Below are 22,356 nucleotides of genomic sequence, written 5' to 3' on the forward strand. Positions count from 1 at the left end.
ACTTAGAAGACCAAGGTATCAGGATCATCTTCGATTCAAAGGGACATCTAAGCTAGCCTGAGGTACGTAAGACTTCTCAAACCTCTTGTCAATGGCAGCATCCCCAAACAAAGCAAACAAACATATAAACCCCAGATGCAACAAAACTCAGAAAAGCCAGGTTGGTGACACAGATATGATGCCCCCATTCTTTGGCAGATGAAGTTGAGTCTGGTCCGGGACATATACACATACAAAGATCCTCCTGATAAGGGTTAGCTGGTAAAAGTGTTTTCCAAAGTCTGATCATCTGACTTCCAGCTCCAGGACTCCCAGAAATTGGTCTGTGATTTAAACACCATGTATGCACTTTCCAATACCCCTCCAATATGTACAATAAGGAAATAATTGTAATAATTTTTTGAACCAGGCATGGCAGTGACTAGCCTCTAGCCCCAGCAATTAGGAGGTAGATACAAGCATTTAACTGCCAGTAAGAGGCCAACCTTGTTCTACAAAGCAAGTTTCAGGCCAACTAGGGTTACACATTGAGACCATGTCTCAAAAAGAAAAACAGTTTCAGAGATGGACATGAGAGTTCTGTTGGGTGGTATCCAGTAGAGAAGACTGCTTAGTCATGGGTTTAAGCCAATAGAGAGTCATTATTAGATGGCCAGTGACTGATTACACTGGGTATTTAGGATCCCAGTAGAGCACCAAGCCTTTCTCAAGGTGAGCTTTTAAGCATACACACACAAAAACAGATTCTGGGTTTACTTAAGTTACCATGAACTGATAGTGAGCGACAGGCAAAATTCCAGAAATAACAAAGGAATATCAGTACATTAAGAAACTTTGCCAGATCTATGGACTTTGATGGACTAGGTCTTTGTTTTTATTTCAGCAGATGGTACTGTCTCTGTGTTGAGTTTTACAGCCTCAATGGAACTTCCAACATGGAGTCAATTGTGCTAAATCTGGGGTTCCTTACATTCCCCTCACCCACTCCTCGGTGTACAAGGTTGCCAATTGAGGAACCCAAAATTCAAATAAATAAAAGTTAAAAGACTTTGGCCCTGAAAAGGGAATGTCTAATGGTAAAGGAATATTTAACTCCTTAAATCTTGAGTGCTGTGGCTGGGGCCTGATCCCCTGCTCTCAGAGAAGGGAAGGTAACTGTCCACCACTCTTGTTAACATTCCTTTGCTAATTTCTGGTCATAAAGATCCCCCAACCCAGGGGATAACTGACAGACTCTGTGACCCTGTAACCCTACAAGGGCATGGCCTGTTTTATCTCAGTGAAATGTATCTCACTTAAAATATATAGCTACTGCTTTACTCTGTATGACCTGAAGTGACCAAGGAAACTCTGTAACTTGTGGCCTTCAACCTTATGGTCTGCCCCTTTAAAAGCTTCTCTTTTTGGCTGGTTGGCATCTCATTTACCCGCCATACAGTGAGATCCTAGCTGACCAGCTTGAAATGAAAAGAAACCTTTTGCTTTTGCATCAGAGTATGGGTTAGTCTCTGGGCTCTGCAAACCTGGCACAACACCAATGAAGTCACCTCGGAGGAAGGAGGGGTTGGATTCCCGTTTTAGGGCTTCCTTATGAAGCAGACAGATCTCCTTTTAACTCCTCATGTATGCCTTGAAGGGGATGTCTTCTGATCTCATAGGCAACCAAAGAGCCCGTGGAAGCACGAGGCATTCCTCTTGGTTTTTAATTTCTTTCCAGAAGCAGTCAAGAGCCATCCTTCTTTGTAGTTTTCTCAATGTGAATGTGCTATAGCCATGGCCTATGACCTGCCAGGGTGGGTCTTGAGGACTTGCCTTGCGTCATTTGAATGCATGCTATCAGTTCTGGGAACATGTTCCCAAGTCAGTAATCAAGCATTTGCTTAGAACGTACAAGGCCTTGGTTCAATCTTATTTATCAGACACAAAAAAACTCCAACAAACACTGAATGACAAATACAACGTCAAGAAGCTGACATTGAAGGAGTGATAAGAAACAGATAATGAGTACATGAAGTCAATTTTATGCAGTAAATTCTTCTTTTGTGCTAACATATGAGACAAAATTACAGAATTCAGTTAGCACTGTTCAGTTGGCATTATTTAAAGCAGAAACAGGTCAATCCATGAAATTCATTATATAATATGTAAATGATATAATATGTGACATTAAATGTCTGATGTTATTAAAATGAAAATTTGGGCAGGTGGGGTGGAATCCACCTTTCTTTCTAGAATTCCTGAGGCAGAGGCAGCAGCTATCCACCAGCTCAAGGCTGGCCTGGTCTACACAGGGAGTTTCCGGCCAGTCAGGGCTACAAGGTGAGAACCTGTCCCAAACCTAACAATTCCCACCCCAAAAATGATAGGAAATAAATCTCCTAAAATATAGCAGTGTTCCATAAAATTAAAACTATCTATCAAATCTATCAAAGCAAGAATTGCCTTTCTTTTGGTAACAAAATTTCACTTGTTTAAAAATTAACACTATTTCATTATAACCAGTTATGTAACTAGCATTAAATTTTAAAAAATCTGAAAATATCTAGATACAGCACAAGTGCGTTAAGAGAAGGAAATAATGAAAACTGACATGTTTCCAATAGATACATAAGCTTTTTAAAAAATTTCTTTTAATTTAAATCATTAGAAAACAATACATGTTTATTTACAGCAACATTGTCACAAGATTTTTTTTTAAGAATTTACTTATTTATTATGTGTACAACATTCTGCTTCCATGTCTATCTGCACACCAGAAGAGGGCCCCAGATCTCATAACAGATGGTTGTGAGCCACCATGTGGTTGCTGGGAATTGAACTCAGGACCTCTGGAAGAGCAGTCGGTGCTCTTAACCTCTGAGCCATCTCTCCAGCCCGATACAGAAGCTTTTTGAGACAGGTTCTATGAAGGCACTGTTACTTTGGTCTCATGTTAGAGTCACAGGTTAAATGGGTCTGTAGGACTGTCAGTCTTCCTGCCTGAGGACCCTGCAAATGTCTTAAGTCACTTTTCAATGACAGTTTTGTTACATTTTTGAAAAGGTTCATTTATCATCATCACATGGGTCCTAGGAAGTTTCTTTCCATAGAAACACCATCAGCGGTGTCATAAGGTTCACCTTGCTCCCCAGAGCCAGTAAGAAAGGAGTGGGGGATGTTTGGATGTCCGGATGTTACAGGTGATGCTCAGAGGTGAGTTCTCAGATCTAGGACAGCATGGTACTACAGGGTTGTAAATCTCCTGGCCACTTGCCGGCTGAACAAAGTAGATCATTTCAACCCAATAGTCCCTGGCTACTTCTGAGCAATTTTGTTACTACGTGTCTCAAAGAGGTTGCATGTTCATACTGTATTCTTAAAGATCTCCAAAGAAACCAATCTGTCTGAAAAGAAGCAGACAAGTTGCCAAGTATGTTCCCTGGGGGAGTAGTCCCTTGGTCACACTCAGAGCCTGTGCACAGGGGGGTGTTTCATCCCTGAGATAGAAGTTTGGCTCACAGTGAGGCCACCCTGTTGGGAGGTGATTATTATTTCACCCTTTAGTGCAGTGACAGTGACTGCATGGAGATCAGAGTCATCTCAGAAAAACACCTGCACCGTTTTTTCAAATTGCTGAAATAATTAGAATTATTCGGGACATATCAGGTCAGGGTAGAGGGAATGCAGATGATAACACCATCAGAGATGGCTGAAAACACCAGGTGTTAAGTGACAAGGGCACTGAGGTCTCAGAAGTGAGAATTAAGTTTCGCTGTGTATATTGCCAACTTGAGGGCTTTACTTCTTGGGTGGTTATTTTTGCATCCTCAGAAATTTACACCATAGATACCTAGAAATGGGAGGATGAGGACCCGGTAGGAGTGAACTGCTGGGCCTAACATTTGATCTTCACCAAAAGGACAAGGATTGATGGCCTGACTGTCAATAATGAATTTGGAGGAACTGCCATTCACAGATTCTCATGTGTGTTGCTTGTTATTTCTGGTATATGGGATGCATCAAGAAAAGACTAAAGGCAGAGAGATGGCTGAGCTTGTGAAGACATTGCTGTCAAGTGCTATAACCTGAGTTTGATTGCTGGGATTTATACAGTGGAAGGAAAAAACTGAGTCCCCAAGTTTTCCTTTGGCCAGTACATATGTTGTAGGTATACACACACACACACACACACACACACACACACACACACACACACACACACACAAATTCACAAATAAATAAGAGAAACCCTGTCTTGAAAAATCAAAAGTAAATCAATCAGTCAATAAATAATTTTAAAAATTAGAAGAAGATTGGCAAAGAATCCCTCCTGTCAATATTATTGTGCTGGAAGCTAGAGTCATCTGAAAGCAGGCAACCCTAAGTGAGAAAATGCCTCCATAAGATCCAGCTGTAGGGCATTTTCTTAATTAGTGATTGATAGGGCAGGGCCTAGCCCATTTTGGTTTGTTCCCTCCTTAGGTTGGTGATCTTAGGTTCTATATAAAAGCAGGTTGAGCAAGCCGTGGGAAGCAAGCCAGTAAGCAGCACCCTTCATGGCCTCTACGTCAGCTCCTGCCTCCAGGATCCTGCCCTGTTTCATCCTGTGCTGACTTCCTCCAATGATGGACTATAATCTGGTAGTGAAAGCCGAATAAATAAACCCTTTCCTCCCCAACTTGGTGTTTGGTCAAATTGTTTCATTACAGCAATAGAAATCCTAACTAAGACAGTTATAGTCAAGAAAGATGGACAGCAACAAATAAAAAACACTCCATATGCTACAGGACGGTGTTTTACAAGAGAGATTTGTGCCAGGTGTGTGTGTGTGTGTGTGTGTGTGTGTGTGTGGTAAGCAGACAACGGAGGGATCCTGAAAAACAAAACAAAACAAAACAAAACAAAACTGGATGGCGATGAGGCAGCTCTTTGACGGGAAGATCTTTCAGATAAAACCTAAAAAATGTATAAGGTGTATGTTTAAAAGCTTATTAGCTGAACTCTTGGAGTCCAGTGGTAGAGAGGGAGGAGCAATAATATGAGCAAGGGGGTCAAGACCATGTTGGGAAAACCCACAGAAACAGCTGACCCGAGCAAGTGGGAGCTCACTGACTCCAGACTGATATCTGGGGAACAAGTATAAGACTGAACTAGGCCCTCTAAACGTGGGTGTCAGTTGGGGGCTTGGGCAAGTCTATGGGGCCCCTAGGAGTGGAACCAGTATTTATCCCTAGTGCATGAACTGGCCATTGGGAGCCCATTCCCGATGGAGGGATACTCTCTCAGCCTGGATACATGCGGAGGACCTAGGTCCTGCCCCAAAAGATGTGGCAGACTTTGGTGATTCTCCATGGGAGGACTCACCCTCTCTGAGGGGTAGATGGGGGATGGGGTAGGGAGATGATGGGGAGAGTGGGAGAAAGGGAGAGAGAGGGAACTGGGATTGGTATTAAAATAAAATTGTTTAAAAGCAAAAAAATTTACTAATTGCCATGAAAGGAGTCATATCACTGTTTCTGCTGATTCTCAGAAAACACTATTCTGCTCCTTAGTTTCTGTGGATTTTCCTAGTCTGGATACTTTGTTAAAATGGAACCATCTATGTCACCTTTTGTATGTGGCTACTTTCAGTTGATAGGATATTTATGTGAGTCAGAAATATTTTGACATATATGAATACTTAATTAGTGGTTTATTTCCACCTATGACTTATGGTGAAAGATCCGATTAACCCACCTATGCAAGTTTTAACTAAATATCCACTGATATTATCTGAATGTTTCTGCCCTCTCAAATTCATGCGTTGAAATTTAATCCCCAAGTTTAATATTGGAGTGTTGTAAGAAATGCACCGTTTGATAATTTCATCCTTCTGTGAGTATGGTAGTGTGCCAAAAAAGTATGGGTTGCTCACTCAATATGGCCTTTGGATGTAATTAAAGACACAGTGTCTTTAATTCAGCTTCTGCTGGTGAAATACAGCAGGCTGATTTACATAAGCTTCTTATACAAATGGGTATATTCATTCAAATCATAATGTAATATAATTGTAATCATAATGTACAGTCAATGTATAAGCAAGCAAGAATAGTCATTTGTTATCATAGTCAAATATTAACTGCCATATACAAGATGCATAATTGTATATTTTAAGGCCTTGTTAGTGCAGTGGGTTTTGTGCCAACATCACCCAAACACATGAATCACCATGTGGGGTGCTTGGGACACCACTAGATTACTAGAGTAATATTTCAATATCTCTACAATCTGATGATAATACTGCTGTGACTTCAGTGTGTCCTTCCCAAGGAATCATCATGCAGAACAGGATAATTACCCCTATAAAAGAGAAAATGAGTTAGAATATGACTTTATCTGATGGAGACACATCCAGAAAGTGTGTCTATAAGCAATGGGCACTTAGCAAATACCAGCACAATTCTTCACAGACCTTGAAAGAACAATACTCAACTTTATATGGAAAAACAAAAAACTCAGGATAGCCAAAACAACCCTGTACAATAAAGGAACTTCTAGAGGCATCACCATCTCTGACTTCAACATCTATTATAGAGCTATAGTCCTGAAAACAGCTTGGTATTGGCACAAAAATAGACAGGTAGACCAATGGAATCGAATTGAAGATCCAGATATTAACTCACACACCTATGAACACCTGATTTTTGACAAAGAAGCTAAAATTATACAACGGAAAAAAGAAAGCATCTTCAACAAATGGTGCTGGCATAACTGGATGCTGACATGTAGAAAGAAGACTTCAGATAGATCCATATCTATCGCCACGCACAAAACTTAAGTCCAAATGGATCAAAGACCTCAACATCAACCCAGCTGCACCGAACCTCTTAGAAGAGAAAGTGGGAAAATTCTTAACTGACAAAAAATTTCACATCCTCAGCAGAGACTAAGGGAATAAGCATGTATGATGATGAAGGTGGATATTTTCTCTGCTAAGAGCTGCTGTGGGAAAACCTCCTCATAGAGTATATGATGTAATAAATGTGTAGATGTGCCCACTGAAAGTGTGGCTTGTCTTAATCTTATTGCAGTGCTAGAATCTCTCTCTCTCTCTCTCTCTCTCTCTCTCTCTCTCTCTGTCTCTCAGTGTGTGTGTGTGTGTGTGTTTTGTTAAGCTTTATATATGCATGTATGTGTGGATGTATGTGTTTCTCACGTGCATGTAAGAAAGTGCCTCACAAGCATGCCTGGGTGCCTGCAAAGTCTAGTAGGGTGCATTAATCCCTTCAACTGGAGTTATAAAGTGGTTGTTGGTGCTGGGAACTGAGCCTTGGTCCTCTGTAAGAGTGGCAAGTGCTCTTAACCACTAAGCCATTTCTCTGGCCTCTGAATCTGTCTTCTTTAGGAAGTTAACGTCACAATTTGGCAATTTTCACAGGACAATTATGTGCCTTGTTTTGTTCAAGGAACTTGTAATTTCCTATTTAATGGGTGGAATAATATAGGTCTAAAAGTAAACACGGAAATAATTTAGTAAAGATAACCCCATCTACCTGACATAGTTTCTTCTGTGGAGAGGTTCAGAAAAAGTTGTCCTGTGCAAGGTAGAACAATTTCCAAGGATGGAGATATCATGAAAACAAGGGAAGGCTCTTGTTTTCCTGTGGGTGTTTCTTAAGATTTTATGGCTCATAAGAATATTCCGGGGGCAGGCCAAGAGGAGAACAGTGTGGGGGTGGGGTCAAAAATATTCTGTACAAATAGTGTATTTGTTGTTGTTTTGCTACAGCTGCTGGTGATGAACCATGAACCTCAAAACTCAACAAAACCTACAAGGAGTTTATTGGGGGAAAGGAGCAAAGGGAGGGATAGGTGTTGACCAACCAGGTACAGAGATGGAAAGGGAAAGGGAAAGGGGAAGAAGAATGAAGGGGAAAGAAGGGAGAAGACGTGGCAAACAGGTGGGAGGTGCTCCCTTAAATGGGAAAGCTTGCACATGCCTACAGTGTCCTTAATGCAGCCACGTAACGCATGACGTAGCCAGACAACACAGGGCTCTTTGAGCTGTCTAAGTATCTGCCTGAATGGCAGTGTGTGTGTATCCTGCCCATTGTCAGGGGCTGGGGTCAGCATAATGCCTGGAATCTTTACAGTATGTTCGAAGCATGGATGCATTCATTCTCTCTCTGCTCTTGACTGTCGGTGTGCTTAGCTCCTTCAGGTTCATGCTTTGAATTCCCCTCAATGTTGGACCATAAACTGGAATTAGTGATAAGATCTCCACTTAAGAGACTAAGCATCTGGCTGGAGCTTGGGACGGGAATTTTGCCATTGGCTGGTTAAAGAAAAAGGGATGGACTATCTGTGTTGTTACATCTGAGTCCAGGCTTCAGAGGACTGATGAAGTGTCACTATGTAACTGAACACATCCCGTCTCTGCGTCTCTGCAAAGCAGACTAAGAAAACAGCCACTAGCTCTTATCAACACTGCCCACGCACTCAAGACCCCCTGGAAACTGGGACAGTGGTTCTGAAATATTGAACCAAACTCTCAGAGAACTAAAGTCCCAGATTTCTTTCAAAACAAAACAAAACAAAACAAAACTTGTGAAAGGAGTGTTTGCCTGCATGTCTGTATGTGTATCATGTGTGTGCAGGTGCCCGAGGAGACAAGGGAAGGTGTTAGTTCCCCTTGGAACCTTAGTGACAGATGGTTGTGAACTGCCGTTTGGGTACTGGAAACTAAACCCAGGCTTCTGCCAGAGCAGCCAGTGCCCTTAACTGTTGAATTTTCTCCCCAGGCCCCAAGGACAAATATTTTAACAATTATTACATTGTACTTCATAAAACCAAGAGTTAAGTTGCATAAGCATAACCTTATGAATTATTAGGACAATATACCAGGCAACATCTGACAATGAATTCCAATTTATGTTTTAATTTTAATTTTATGAGTATGCATGTTTGTGCATCGTTTTTTAGGCCTGGTGCTTGCAGAGGCCAGAAGAGGGAATCAGACCCTCTGACACTGGAGCAGCAGCAAGTTGTGAGGCACCGTGTCGGTACTTGAAATTGAACCTGGTTACTCTGCAAGAGTGGTGGATGCTCTTCAATGAGCCATCTCTCCAGCCTCAAATCCCAATTTCCTGACGTAATTGTATTTAGGGTAGACACAGTGGGTATGTAAATTCTTTTTTTTTAACTTTTAAAAAATTTTTAATTAGAAAGAAGATTATTTTACACGTTAATCCCAGGTCCCTCTCCCTCCCCTCCTCCCCTGCCCACCCAACTAACACCCTACCTATCCCATACCCTATCTGCTCCCCAGGGAGGGTGAGGCCTTCTGTAGGGAGTCTTCAGAGTCTGTCATATCCTTTGGGATAGGGCCTAGGCCAACCCCCGTGTGTCTAGGCTCAGGGAGTCTCCCTCCATGTGTGATGGGCTCCCAGAGTGCATTCCTATGCTAGGGATAAGTACTGATCTACTGCAAGAGGCCCCATAGATTTCTGAGGTCTCCTCACTGACACCCACATTCAGGGGGTCTGGGTCAGTCCCATGCTGGTTTCCCAGTTATCCGTCTGGGAGGCCAGTACAGGACTGATCCAGACCCCTGAACATGGATATCAATGAGGAGGCCTCTGCACTCCAGGGAGCCCCTGGTAGTGGATTAGTATTTTTCCCTGGTGTAAGAAGGGACTTTGAGAGCCCAACCCACGTGAAGGGATGCACTCTTGGTCTGGACACATGGGGGAGGGCCTAGGCCCGGCCCAGGATGATATGGTGGACTTTGGGGAGCCCCCATCAAGGGCCCTACTCTGCCTGGGGAGTGGAGGGTGGATGGAGTGGGGGGTTAGTCGGGGGTGAGGGTGAGGGGTGGGGGGAGGGGAAGGAGAGGGAGAAGGGATTGACATGTGAAACAAGCTTGTTCCTAATTTGAACTAATAAAAAAAAAAATGTCCATTATAACACCAATACACACACACACACACACACACACACACACACAGTCTAAATTACTCTATGGAGTATGTGGAGTATGTCCATTTGAATCCGTTTCCAAAAAACCTCTTGATGCCCAACGAGCTTCATGTTTTCTGAAATGTTACCAACCATAGAGATGAGCCGGCCTTACAAAAGATCCCAGAAACCCGGGAACAGCTTCATTTAAGTATCTGCCCGTTTTCTCTCGAAGTTGTAGTCACCAACTCCCAGCAGCACGCCTGATTTCTTTGAAATTAAGTCCACAGGGGTCCAGATGGGGTGTGTGTGTTGGGGGGGGGGTGGCTGCCTGGGAAGCCGTGGAAACTACATTTCCCGGGATGCAATAGGCACGCGAGATGTCGGGGGGCCGAGTCGAGCCAATGAAAATCTGGCATGTATTTTTATTTTTATTTTGTGCGGTGAGTGGGTGCGCGCGCCTGTGGTTTGTTCCTGGAGCCGGACTTCCGGCGTGATCTTCCTCTTGGCAGTTTTATTATTATTATTATTGCTTCTTATGCTTTGGCGTTTCTGGGGTTTGTTGACCCTGCTGGAAGCTCGGGGAGGGGTGAGCGATCCCGCAGGCGGAGCGCAGCGAGCTGCTGCCCTGCGGGACGGGAGGAGGCCCCGCTGCGGCCCTGCGACTCCGCCCACGTGACCCGCTCCAGGCCGGGCAGGGGGACCTCGGGGACCCGGTCCTTGCTCCCGCTGCAGAGTCCCGATGGCTGTGTCCCCATCCAGGGACCCGGCACTGGTAAGTGCTGCGTGCTGCGGGTCTCACCCTCACCCCAGGGCGCTGGAGCACGGAGAGAGGCCCCCACCCTGATCCTGCAGTCAGTTCACAGCCGATGTCCCCGGGCAGAAGATGCTGTGGGTGGGGCGGGGAGCCCCCATTCGTAGACGTCTGGTACCCAGGGATTTGTGCATGTTGCACTGTGCAAAGGCCTGTTAGGGGCGGCTGGGCGCAGAAGATAGGGAGCAGTAGTGTCCCAAGGGTCTGCAGAAACAGTTGTGGGCCCGCGTTGCACCTGAGGTTTTTGAATGGCATTCTTAGGACACCAGAGCCAGTGAGGATTGTGGAACAGGGACCGTGTCCGGAAATAGAATTGTCATATTTCCCAGCAGTTACTCAGAGGAAGGACAGACAGGAAGAGAGACACGATAGGCGGGAGAGAGAGTAGAGAGTGCTTGTCACAGGTGTCCCCGTCTCACAACTGAGATTTAGCACTGGGGACCGCAGCATAGGCAATCTGCAGCCATCCCAAGCCCGCTAGGCCCAGGGTGGGCAGGGGCACTGAGTGACTGGAGCCTGTGAAACCTGCCTGTGGTTGCCAGATTCTCACAGCCTCCTTCCTTTTCTCAGGTTCTCTTGTCTTCAGAACCAGTTATGAGGCCAGGCCTGGTAAGTGGAACCTGCCATTACCCTCATCCTACTTACATAGATTTTTAGGTTAGCAGTGTCCCCGGTCTGTTGTCATCGCTCCCCAGGATGAGTCTTGCAGTCTCACACAGGTTAGGTACACAACCCAGGGTTTTGTGTGTAGGCTGAGGGTTGTATGAAATTGTTGGCCAAAGGGGGTAGACGGTTGCTTCTCTCACATGTGCCGGTATGTGCCTCAGCCTGAAGGGGGGGATTGAATTAGTTCAGGCACGTGCAGATCAGCTTTCTCCTTGGAATAGGGATCAGTGGGGTACAGCAGTCACACCCGGAATATGTCAGTGAAAAAACAAAACAAATGAAACAGAATGTGTACTTTGTAAGTGACTATGGAGACGGGAGATTTGCGTGTGAAGGAAGCTGGCAAGCTAACCCACTCTCCTCAGGCTCGCTGTGGCTGCTGCACGAGAAATGGAATAAGGGAGACAGACAGTGCTGTGTTGACACTAATCCTGTGGAGACCTGAACAGATGTCTACGGATGCCGCCAAAGTCCAACTGGGTGAACCAGTGAGGTTATTAGGGTTACTTACAGGAGTTGAAATGATTAACTGTGTCAACAAAAGGTCATCCCAGCATGGGTTGATGACTCATGAAATCTGGAACCCTTGAGCGCTCTGCACAACTTGCAGGTAGCATGCCAGGTTGTAGCGTCTATTCCAGGCATCACAGCTGGGCTGGTTTCTTGAGCAGTCTTTACTGTTTCTATGGCCTTGGGCTGAAGGGGGCCTACCGTGTCACTATGCAGCCCAAGCTGGCTTTGAACTTGTGGCAGTCTTTCTGCCCCAGTTTCCCAAGGGGCATGAGCCAACATACCTGGCTTTGCCAGTGATGGTTGGTGGGTAAGTTTGAACCAAGGGATAGCATAAAGTAGGGTGTCATCAAAACAGGGTTAGGGCTGCTTTGTAGTAGGGTCTGTGAGAGGTTTCGGGGGTATGTTGGATCCTGTTTGAATCTCCTAAGGACTCTCTGGATCCCACGTGCTGAGTAACCGGTGGGTAGGCGAAGGAGAGGCACTCCGCGTGTAGCCGTGTTTGTGAGCAAGGATAGAGACATGTGTGTGACAGAGTCCTATGCACTTGGAATGGCCCTAGAGTCCACACTGAGGAAATAGGAATGAAGGTTGCAAATCCGTGTTTGGTTGCAAATAGGATGAAGCATGTGGAGGACTGCAGGCCAATTCTCTGTAAGTAAAGCATGCAGCTCTGTATGCCAGGGCCAGAGTTAGACGGTACTTATTGCCCTTCTACATATTGGTGCCGTTCGTGGGTAGTCAGTGATCATTGAGACTTGGAGTAAGTGGTACCCAGGCCTGATATTCCCTTGTGGGATGATGGGATTGGATGGGAGATGTACATTACCTTGGTGTCTTCGGAAGGAAACAGATCATAAATGTTTTTCCTATCATACAGGACTATACGATGTTCAAGGTTGTAGCTGTGGGAATATGATCATACAGGGAAAATATGATTCAAAGTGCTGGGTATGGTACTGGGAAGACAGCTCAGTGGGTAAAGTGCTTACTTGTTTTGTTTTTATTTTTGAAGATTAATTTACTTATCATGTATACAGTGTTCCGTCTGCATGCACGCCAGAAGAGGGCATCAGGGCTCATTATAGATGGTGTTTTTAATGCCCAAGGACCTGAGTTCAGATTTCCAGCACCCATATAGAGGGTGCGTGTGCTGGGTGGGTGTGTGGGGTAGGAGGCCTCTGGGACTGAGGATGGGGAACAGAAACAGGCAGATATCTGGAGTTCACTGGCTTGGCCAGTCTGGTTCAACTGGTGAGTTCCAGGTTCAGTGAGGAGGCTTGTCTCAAAACATAATAAGGCAGAGGGTAATTGAATGTGACACCCAACATTGACCTCTAGCCTCCACAAATGGGTGTATACTTTTGTACATACATGTACACACACACACACACACACACACACACACACACACACACACACAGAGAGAGAGAGAGAGAGAGAGAGCGAGCAAAGATAGAACGAACTGATTGCCTCAGGAGCAGTAAAGAGTCATAGGATAAAGAGGGAGCCCATGTTCCTTGCGTCTGGAGCACTTTTAGGGTCCTCAGGCATCTTGTGTGAGAAAACAAAATTCAGGGTAACCTATCATCTCTATGACCTATTATCTTGCTAACCAGTATCGGTGACAGACAGCCACAGCATTGGCAAGAAGGGGATAGTGGCCTTCATCCTCGGCCTAGAGGTTAGATTTCAGCTACCCTTCATCTCCCCCTGTTTCTGTGGAAGGGCGTGATACCAGTGAGCAGGGAGAGACCGGGCAGCAGTGGCATTGGGATGCTGTGAGATGAAAAACATAGTAAGCAAGTGGTGTGTTTTGGGTCAGCTGGGTGTCCTTGGAGTTCTTCTGAAAGAGACGCTGACCATATGATGAATTCTGTTCCCATTGTGATAGGCTGTGACCTTTGAGGATGTGGCCATTTACTTCTCCCAGGAAGAGTGGGCGCTCCTTGATAAGGCCCAGAGGTTCCTGTACTGCACTGTGATGCTGGAGAACCTTGCACTTGTGGCATCTCTGGGTAAGGTCCTTGCATCCCTCCCAGTGTCCTCAGTGGTTTCTACCATTGCTTTTTACCTGAGAGTGGCTGCTGTCTCTGGAGTCATAACAAGTCTCAAAAGTTCTCCCTATTAGGGTGACTGTCCACATCTATAGTATGCTATGCCTGGTTCCCCCCAACACCTGTAGTTGTCTTTCTTTTCTTTTTGTTTCTATCCCTCCCTCCCTCCCTCCCTCTCCCTCCTCTCCCTCCCTCTCTCCTTCTTTTTGAGTCAGGGTCTCTCTTTATACTTCTGGATATACTAGAACTCACTAGGTAGACCAAGCTGTCCTTGAACTCCTCATAGAGATTTGCCTGCCTCCGCCTCCCAAGTACTGGAATTAAAGCACCAGGCTTAGTTGTAATTTCTCTATGACTGTCTTGGTGAGGAATTGCCAGCATTGTTATGTTTATTTTTAAATGAACCGTGGGCCAGTCTTGAAGGACCCTTAAGTGTTTAGTTCTGTTTTCTTCTCATATACTATTTTCTGTTAAGTTGCTGTGAATTAGTATTGGTCACTCATTTGCTGTTTCTTTTCTTCTTATTATTTTTTAGTATTTGTAATTTTTGTTTCTCATGTGGTTAGGGCTACAGGAGGGGTCTTAGTGGCTTCGTAGAGGTGACATGAGGCAAGACTGTCTTAGAAGAGACCTGACCTGGTCATAGGCACCCAGGGAAAGGCATGGTCCTTCCCATCATGTCAGGAACCAATAAAGTGCCCCACAGTGTTTTAATAAAGGAGTCACCCATCATGCCTTATTTCTATCTTTACTTCTCTATGTTCAATACTTTGCCAACCTGTGATTTCACCCGTGCCTTCTGGCTCTTGGCTACCTTGATGCCATTGCACTCTTAGTGTTGATAAATGGTTCCATGAGGCACTTACATAGCTGTAATTAACCCTTGCTCGCTCCCTGCTTAGTTTCACTGCTTTTGCTCAGTGTAGAAACATCCCAGTAGAAAAGGTCCTACTAGACCCCCTGAAGGAGGAGGTCAATTTGGATGTCTGGACAATCTATGGGGCCACTGGTAGTGGATCAGTATTTACCCCTAGTATGAAAATGGACTTTGGGAGCCCTCTTCACGTAGAAGGATGCTCTCTCAGCCTAGACACACTGAGGAGGGTCTAGGCCCTGCTCCAAATGATATGACAGACTTTGAAGATCCCCCATGTTCATGCCTCACCCCCTTGGGAAGCAGAAAGGGGTTGGAATAGGGGGTTGGTGAGGGGTAGGGGAGGAGGGGAGGGAGAGGAACTGAGATTGACATGCAAAAGATGCTTGTTTCTAATTTAAATAAAAAACAGCTAAAGGCTGTTACCTGAGGAGTTGCTTGGATACCCTGTTCCTCCTTTCCTGCATCCCATCCTGTGTCCTTTGTCTGGTGTAATGTACCCTGTTCTATATTTGAAACAGCTCCCTTAGCCTTTCTACAGCTATTTTGTTCTTAGAACAGTCCAGTGGTTTCATTGTTTCTTTTCCTTTTTGGGGGGGAGGATTGGGTGGGTGATAAGCTCTTGGCTGTGTAGCACAAGCTAGCCTCAAACTTACAAGCCCACAGCATCTTGCTTTAGATTCTCAAGTGCTTAGAGTACCAGTGTAAAATCCTGAGTCCAGCCGTGTCATCGTTTTCTGTGGCTAACTTCTCTTTGTGATGGTCTTTTCTCTTTCCGAGGATGTTAGCATCATTTCCTTAGCATTTCAACATGTATTTCTCTGATTTCAGGTTCCTGTCCTGGAATGCAGGGTGAAGAGATAACTTATGCTGTGCCTTCAGAAGGGGTGCTGTCTAAGACAAGTCCATCTACCCAGGTGACTAATCGCTTTGAGACACCTGCCCCTGCTTTGGAAGAAGTTTTGCACCAGGCTGAATTCCCAAGCTCACACACTATGCAGCCGCTGTACTTGGCCGGAGCACGTGTGGAAAGCTCTGGTTTCAATGAAGACATTAACCAGCGCCAGAAGAGTTCCGCTGGAGAAAAGCCCTGTGAAGGGGATGCTGACAGGGCTTCATTTATGTCAAGCTGCAGGCCCCAGGCGTTGATGAAGCCATTCATCTTTGGGAAGGATGGGGAGAAGTCCCTCGCCTCCCCAGGCTGTCTTCAGCAGCAGGCCGTTTGTGGCAGTGAACAGTCTCACAGTAGCGGTGAGTGCGGGGAAGCACTTTTGAGCGGAGATGAACTTAGGTACAGTGAATGCCAGAAAGGTTCGAGCCACAAACACACACGTGCTCAGCATCAGAGTGCCTCCCCTGCAACAAGGCCTCAGGAGTGTAGCAAGTATGAGAAAGCCTTCTCCTGCAAGTACAAACTTGCTCAGCACCAGGACAGCCACACGGGACAAAGGACCTATGAGCACACTCAGCATGAAACGTCCTTTAGCCAAAAGTGTCGCCTCGTTGCACACGACAGAAATCGCCCTCAAGAAAGACCCTATAAATGCACTGAGTGTGGAAAAGCCTTCGTCTACAAATCTGAACTCATTTACCATCAGAGACACCACAGTGGTAGGGCCCATTATGAGTGTGTGGAATGTAGAAAATCCTTCACCTACAAGTCCAATCTCACCGAACACCAGAGAATCCACACGGGAGAGAGGCCTTATCAGTGTGATCAGTGTGGGAAGTCCTTCCGACAAAACTCGAGCCTCTTTCGACACCACAGAATTCACACTGGGGAAAGGCCTTACGAGTGCTATGACTGCGGCAAGTCCTTCAGACAGATCTTCAATCTCCTCAGGCACAGAAGAGTCCACACTGGAGAGATGCCCCATCAGTGCAGTGACTGCGGGAAAGCCTTCAGCTGCAAAGCCGAGCTCACCCAGCACGAGCGAATCCACAGCGGGGAAAGGCCGTATGCGTGTGGCGAGTGCGGGAAATGCTTCAGGCAGTTCTCTAACCTCATCCGACACCGGAGGGTGCACACCGGGGACCGGCCTTACAAGTGCAGCGACTGTGGGAAGTCCTTCAGTCGCAAGTTCATCCTCATCCAGCACCAGAGGGTTCACACGGGAGAGAGGCCTTACACGTGTGGGGACTGTGGCGCCTCCTTCACCAGGAAGTCTGACCTCATGCAGCACCAGAGGATACACACTGGCACGAGGCCTTACGAGTGTGAAGAGTGTGGGAAGGCGTTCAGACAGTGCTCCAGCCTCATTCAGCACCGGAGGGTTCACACGGGAGAGAAGCCTTATGAGTGTGTGGAGTGTGGCAAGGCCTTCAGTCAGAGTGCCAGCCTGATTCAGCACCAGCGACTGCACACGGGGGAGAGGCCCTACGAGTGTAGTGAATGTGGCAAGTCCTTCAGCCAGAGTGCGAGCCTCATTCAACACCAGAGGAGCCACAGCGGCGAGAAGCCCTACGAATGTAGCCAGTGTGGCAAAGTCTTCACCCACAAGTCTGACCTTATTCAGCACCAAAGGGTCCACACGGGAGAGAGGCCTTATGATTGCAGTGACTGTGAGAAATCCTTCAGCCGTCGATCTAATCTCGTTCGGCACCAGAGAGTTCACACCTGAGAAACTTCCAGATCGTGTAAGAAATATGGGGTTTAGTGAGTTACTGAGGTAACACTGGAGGAGACCGGCAGCCCTCTCTTGGCTTTAAAAGTGGGGGTTAGCCGGGCGTTGGTGGCGCACGCCTTTAATCCCAGCACTCAGGAGGCAGAGGCAGGCAGATCTCTGGGAGTTGGAGGCCAGCCTGGTCTCCAGAGCAAGTGCCAGGATAGGCTCCAAAGCTACACAGGGAAACCCTGTCTTGAAACCCCCCCAAAAAAATATGGGGGTCATTTCAGATATGTGGGAAACGTTGAGGAGATTCAGTTTTTAGCGTGCCCATATCCTGAGTTATGCCCTTGGCAGTGTCTATGGTAGAAGCCCTGTTGCCATTGTCACCTGGAAGAGTAATATTGTGAGGATGAGTATCCCTCCTGCCTGTAAACGTTCTGCAGGGCCTTGCCCTGGAGACCCCTCATTCCCTTTTAGGGCAAGAATCGTGTTTGGAAGTTGTGGTCTGAGTTGTGCTGTTAACTTTGCTAAGAACGATTACCTTGTTTAGGTGGAAGTTTTGTTTTCACACTGTGCTTGTGGTGAGTATTTCCAGGTTTGAACTCACCGACTGGGGAAATGCTTGCTGGGTAGCATCTCTGATTCAATTTTTTGGAAAGATGGTTTGCTTATGCACCTTTAACCTCGAAGGTTCTCTTCATTCTGTGGCGTGACTTATCAACTGACCCATGATGTCAGCGTGTGACAGGGTAGACCAGTTTCATAGATGGCCTCCTTTTTTGTGTTTCAGAAGTTACAGGAAGTAGCTGTATGGAGTGTTGGTCTGATTTTCATGGCTGCCCCTGCGCTCACAGGTAAGACCGCCAGGTTTTGTGTTCCTGACTTACTGAAGGTGCCGTGATTTTTGTGAGCTAAGAAGTCCCGGTGAAGAGGAGAGTTATGGCAATCCCAGATGCTTCTGGAAACCACGTGAACAATTACATTCACATTTCCTCTGGGATGTCATGTAATTCCTAGCATTGTTAAGGGTAATCTCTTCTGTGGGCCTTGCGTCGGAGCCATTTGCTATACTGTGTTGACAAGTGTGCAAGGCAGAAATTTGTGACTGGGACAGGAACCGAGTTAATAGATACAGAAATAAACTCACATTTTCTTTACTGTGCACGTATGTGTGTTGGAGTGCACGCACCATGTCACGTGTGTGGAGGTCAGAAGGCAGCCTTTTTGTTTGTTTGCTTTTTCGAGACAGGGTTTCTCTGTGGCTTTGGAGCCTGTCCTGGCACTCACTCTGTAGACCAGGCTGGCCTCGAACTCAGAGAGCCGCCTGCCTCTGCCTCCTGAGTGCTGGGATTACAGGCGTGCGCCACCAATGCCCGGCTAGAAAGCAGCTTTTTGAGATGATTCTGTTCTACCATTTGTGTTCCTGAGATTGACTTCAGATCATCAGGCTTTTGGCAAGTGCTTTTACTTGCTGAGCCATCTCTCTGGCCCTGGAACACGCTTCTACTAAAAATTCATTCATGGATGTTCTCAAGATCTGTATGGCTATTTTTGTGAATTTCTTTATTTTTCTTTCTCGGCCTTGGGCCAAAAGCTATACAGGCCGGAAAACAAGAGGGGAAAGATGGCTTTGAAGGGTAGGGTATAATTCTGACCTATGTGTGATCCAAGAGGCCGTCACTTTTATTACTTACCAAGATTGGCTGCCAGTGGAGCGAGGCTGCCCCTCTCAGGTTCCGAGAAGAACAATGGTGGGATCCATATTAGGTTGTGGAAAAAAAATTGAGAACAGTGGGACATCCAGGCATATTATTTCGAGATGGTTTTGATAGCTTCATTTATTTGTATAAGTGACATTTAACAAGGTACATGGCGTGGCACTGTGGCTTGTGCTTGTAGTTCCAGTTTCTAGGAAGAGTGAGGAGTTGGTGGGCCCCGGAGTTTGTGGCTCAGGGAGGGCAACACAGTGTAACCCTAGCTCCAAAAACAAAACCCCACTTGGCAAAGTCTTGAAATCATTATGGTTGTAAAAACAAATTTATTTGTCTTGCGTATGTTTGTGACATGCCCATTTATTGTCTGAGATTTCCTACCTAATCTGGCAAACCAATGATTTTTTTTTAATTTTATTTTATATATATGTGTGTTTTTCCCGCATGCGTGTTTGTACACTGTATGCATGCTTAGTACCAGTGGAGGCAAGAAGAGGGATTAGGCTCTTTTGGGGCTGGCATTACAGATGGTTGTGAGCCACCGTGTGGTTGCTGGGAACTGAACCCAGGTTCTCTGGAAGAGCATCTAGTGCTCTTAAACTGCTGAGCTGTCTCTGCAGGCCCTGAGTTTTCTGAAACAGGTTCGTTTATATTTTGGAATTTTCAACGACTGTCATTAGAACATGGATGCTGTGTGTGTGTGTGTGTGTGTGTGTGTGTGTGTGTGTAGATGTTGTATAATTCCTTCAGGATTCAACAGTGATTCTTGTATGAAACATTGTTATTGTTATCGTTGCTGAACAGTATGTTGTGTGGATCAGCTGTTTGTCCATTAATTTATTTAGAAAATTTCTTTCTCGATTTTACAGATCACAAATAAAGCTGCTGTTAGTATTTCAGGTTTCACACGGCCGTGCGTTTTAGTCACTTTGTGTTAATAACTTAAATTGTAACACTAGCGTTACAGAAGAGTTTAGGTAATGCCAACTCTGATGTGTCTGCTCTCCAGTGCATTCTCGCTAGCTGTATGTGAAAGTGGCTGTTGCTTTCCATCCTGGCGTGTACACGATATGGCCAGTCCTTTAAGATTTTACTCTGCTTAGTGTATTGTGACATTTCACTGTGGATTTCCCTGCATTTCCTTAGGCATTTGGAAATAAAACACTCATTTTGTGGGCTCAATTGTCACTTGTACATCTCTAATAAAATGACTATTCATATATTTTTATTTTCCTTCAGTGAATTTGTTGTTGTTATTATTATTGTTGTTATTATATTATTTTGAGACAGGGTCCTTCTATGTAGTCCTGGCTATCCTGGAGCTTCCTATATAGATTGGGCTGGCCTAGAACTCACAAAGATCTGCCACCTTGCCGTCCTGCTTCCTAACTGCTGGGATTAATGGCTTGTGTGACCATGCCAGGCCTAAATTTATTTGAACAGATGTGACAGAGTATAACCACAGCAGGATTTTGCTCATACTTCAGTGTTAGGGACAGTATTTTGTCATGTAGAATACCTGCTTCTCAGTACTGGAAGAAAACATTGTCCCCTAAGGTTTTTGTCGTATGTATGTGACCCCTGTAGAACATACATTTATAAGTTTAACGTGCATTTTAAATATATCACCCGACAGTTTCTTTAAGTTTAAGCATTCAGTAATATGTGAAGTGTCAAGCCCAGTTTTGTAGACTTTGCCAATTGTGTCAATTCTCTTGAGGTCAGTTTTCTTCTGCTGAGATGTCACTGCATGTGGACTCTGGAAGGGTATGTAGTATAACCTTTTTTTGTGATAATCTTCTTTATATTCAGTTTCCAGTATCCTGATTGAATAGCTGCAGATGACCCCATGAACACAGATACTGATTAAATATAGTGGTTATGAGTAGTAGATTTTTTTTTTTTACAGAAATCTAATAATCAAGGAAGAAAACAGGTAGGCATTTGTAGTTAAACTAAATTAATCTCACAGACAATCTATAAGATGAGAAATCTAAGCTAAATGTATCATCGAACATCATTTTCCTATAGTCAACATGGAAACATAAAAATTATTGATAAAATTTGGCCGTAATGTAGTTGCAGCTTGGTGATAAACAATAATTTATTGATTATCTATATTTACATATATTTACAATTCTGTATATTTACAAATTTGACTGGACTAATTGGCTTCCACACATTTAAAATATAAATGCATACAGTAATAATTTTAGCAAATATTTTTGGATATTTGTTTTATGTATTTAAATATCCTGAAAATGTTTCAAAGTTCATGTATTTGTACAAGTGTGTGCTTTATAATCACCATGAACAATGCATCAGTTTGTTTTTATGAATAAGAATTAATTTATAAAATATATTAAATGACAAAAAGTGAGATAAAAAATGAATGGTGGATCTTAAATATTTGTTTTTAAAATAATTGTGATGTAATCTACTAAACCTTTGTGCATTTAAAATGCTCTTTGACATCTTTATACATGCTTATGTCCTGAAACCAAATGTCCTTTCTTCCTTTCTGCTCTCTTAAATATATTTTTCCCAGTGGATACAATTACTGATTAAAGGACCCATTTAAAAATATTTGAAAAAATCAGAGAGTTCCTTACTTGTATACAATGTACTGTGAGCACCCCCCCCCATTGCCTTCTCTTATCCTTCCCCGTCCTGGTGGTCACCTTCTTCCCAGCTAGTCCTGATTTTGCATGCAAGCATGTGCGTGCGAGCGCGCGCGCGCGCGTGTGTGTGTGTGTGTGTGTGTGTGTGTGTGTGTGTGTGTGTGTTGAATGTCTTCTTCTAGCACACTACACTTTAGTTTTTGAGACAGTGTCTCTCGATGCACATAATGAATTTTGATTATATTCACTCCCCCTCCCCCTAACTCTTCCCAGATCTACTCTCTGCCTCTCCACCCTTTCCCAATTTTCCTGTTCTTTCTGTCTGCCTGTCTGTCTCCCTCCTTCCCCACCTCCACAGTCCAATTAGTGCTTCCCATTTATGCATGGGTGTGGGAACACCCACAGGAGCGTGATCAATCAACCTGTCATGGGCCACAACCTTAAAGAAAAGGGACTCCTCCCAGCACCCATCAGCTGTCAATAGCTCTTCATCTAGGAGCTATTGAGCCCTTCTCCTCTCCCTTCTGGAAGGTTCACTGGCTTGATCTCTTGCATGCAGGTCTTATGCAGGCAACCGT

The 22,356-nt window shown here is 44.9% G+C and overlaps 1 protein-coding gene across 3 annotated transcripts; it reads left to right on the forward strand.

Annotated features, from left to right (window-relative positions):
* Positions 1-10,503: 10,503 nt before the first annotated feature.
* Positions 10,504-21,743, forward strand: LOC113838273 (zinc finger protein 551-like). Of its 3 annotated transcripts, XR_003488641.2 has the most exons (7): positions 10,504-10,690; positions 11,300-11,338; positions 11,761-11,883; positions 13,800-13,923; positions 15,668-17,473; positions 18,236-18,299; positions 20,027-21,743. XR_003488641.2 is itself a non-coding variant. In XM_027434054.2 (6 exons), the coding sequence occupies exons 1-5, from the start codon at positions 10,658-10,660 to the stop codon at positions 17,455-17,457; spliced, it is 2,109 nt and encodes a 702-aa protein (XP_027289855.1). In that variant the 5' UTR covers positions 10,504-10,657; the 3' UTR covers positions 17,458-17,473; positions 18,236-21,743. The 3 variants fall into 3 exon arrangements, 2 of the variants coding, with proteins under 2 accessions (XP_027289855.1, XP_027289856.1); XM_027434054.2 differs by having other exon boundaries at positions 18,236-21,743; XM_027434055.2 differs by lacking the exon at positions 11,761-11,883 and having other exon boundaries at positions 18,236-21,743.
* Positions 21,744-22,356: the final 613 nt, after the last annotated feature.

This window comes from Cricetulus griseus, unplaced genomic scaffold, assembly GCF_003668045.3.
Source record: "Cricetulus griseus strain 17A/GY unplaced genomic scaffold, alternate assembly CriGri-PICRH-1.0 unplaced_scaffold_14, whole genome shotgun sequence".
NCBI lineage: Eukaryota > Metazoa > Chordata > Mammalia > Rodentia > Cricetidae > Cricetulus > Cricetulus griseus.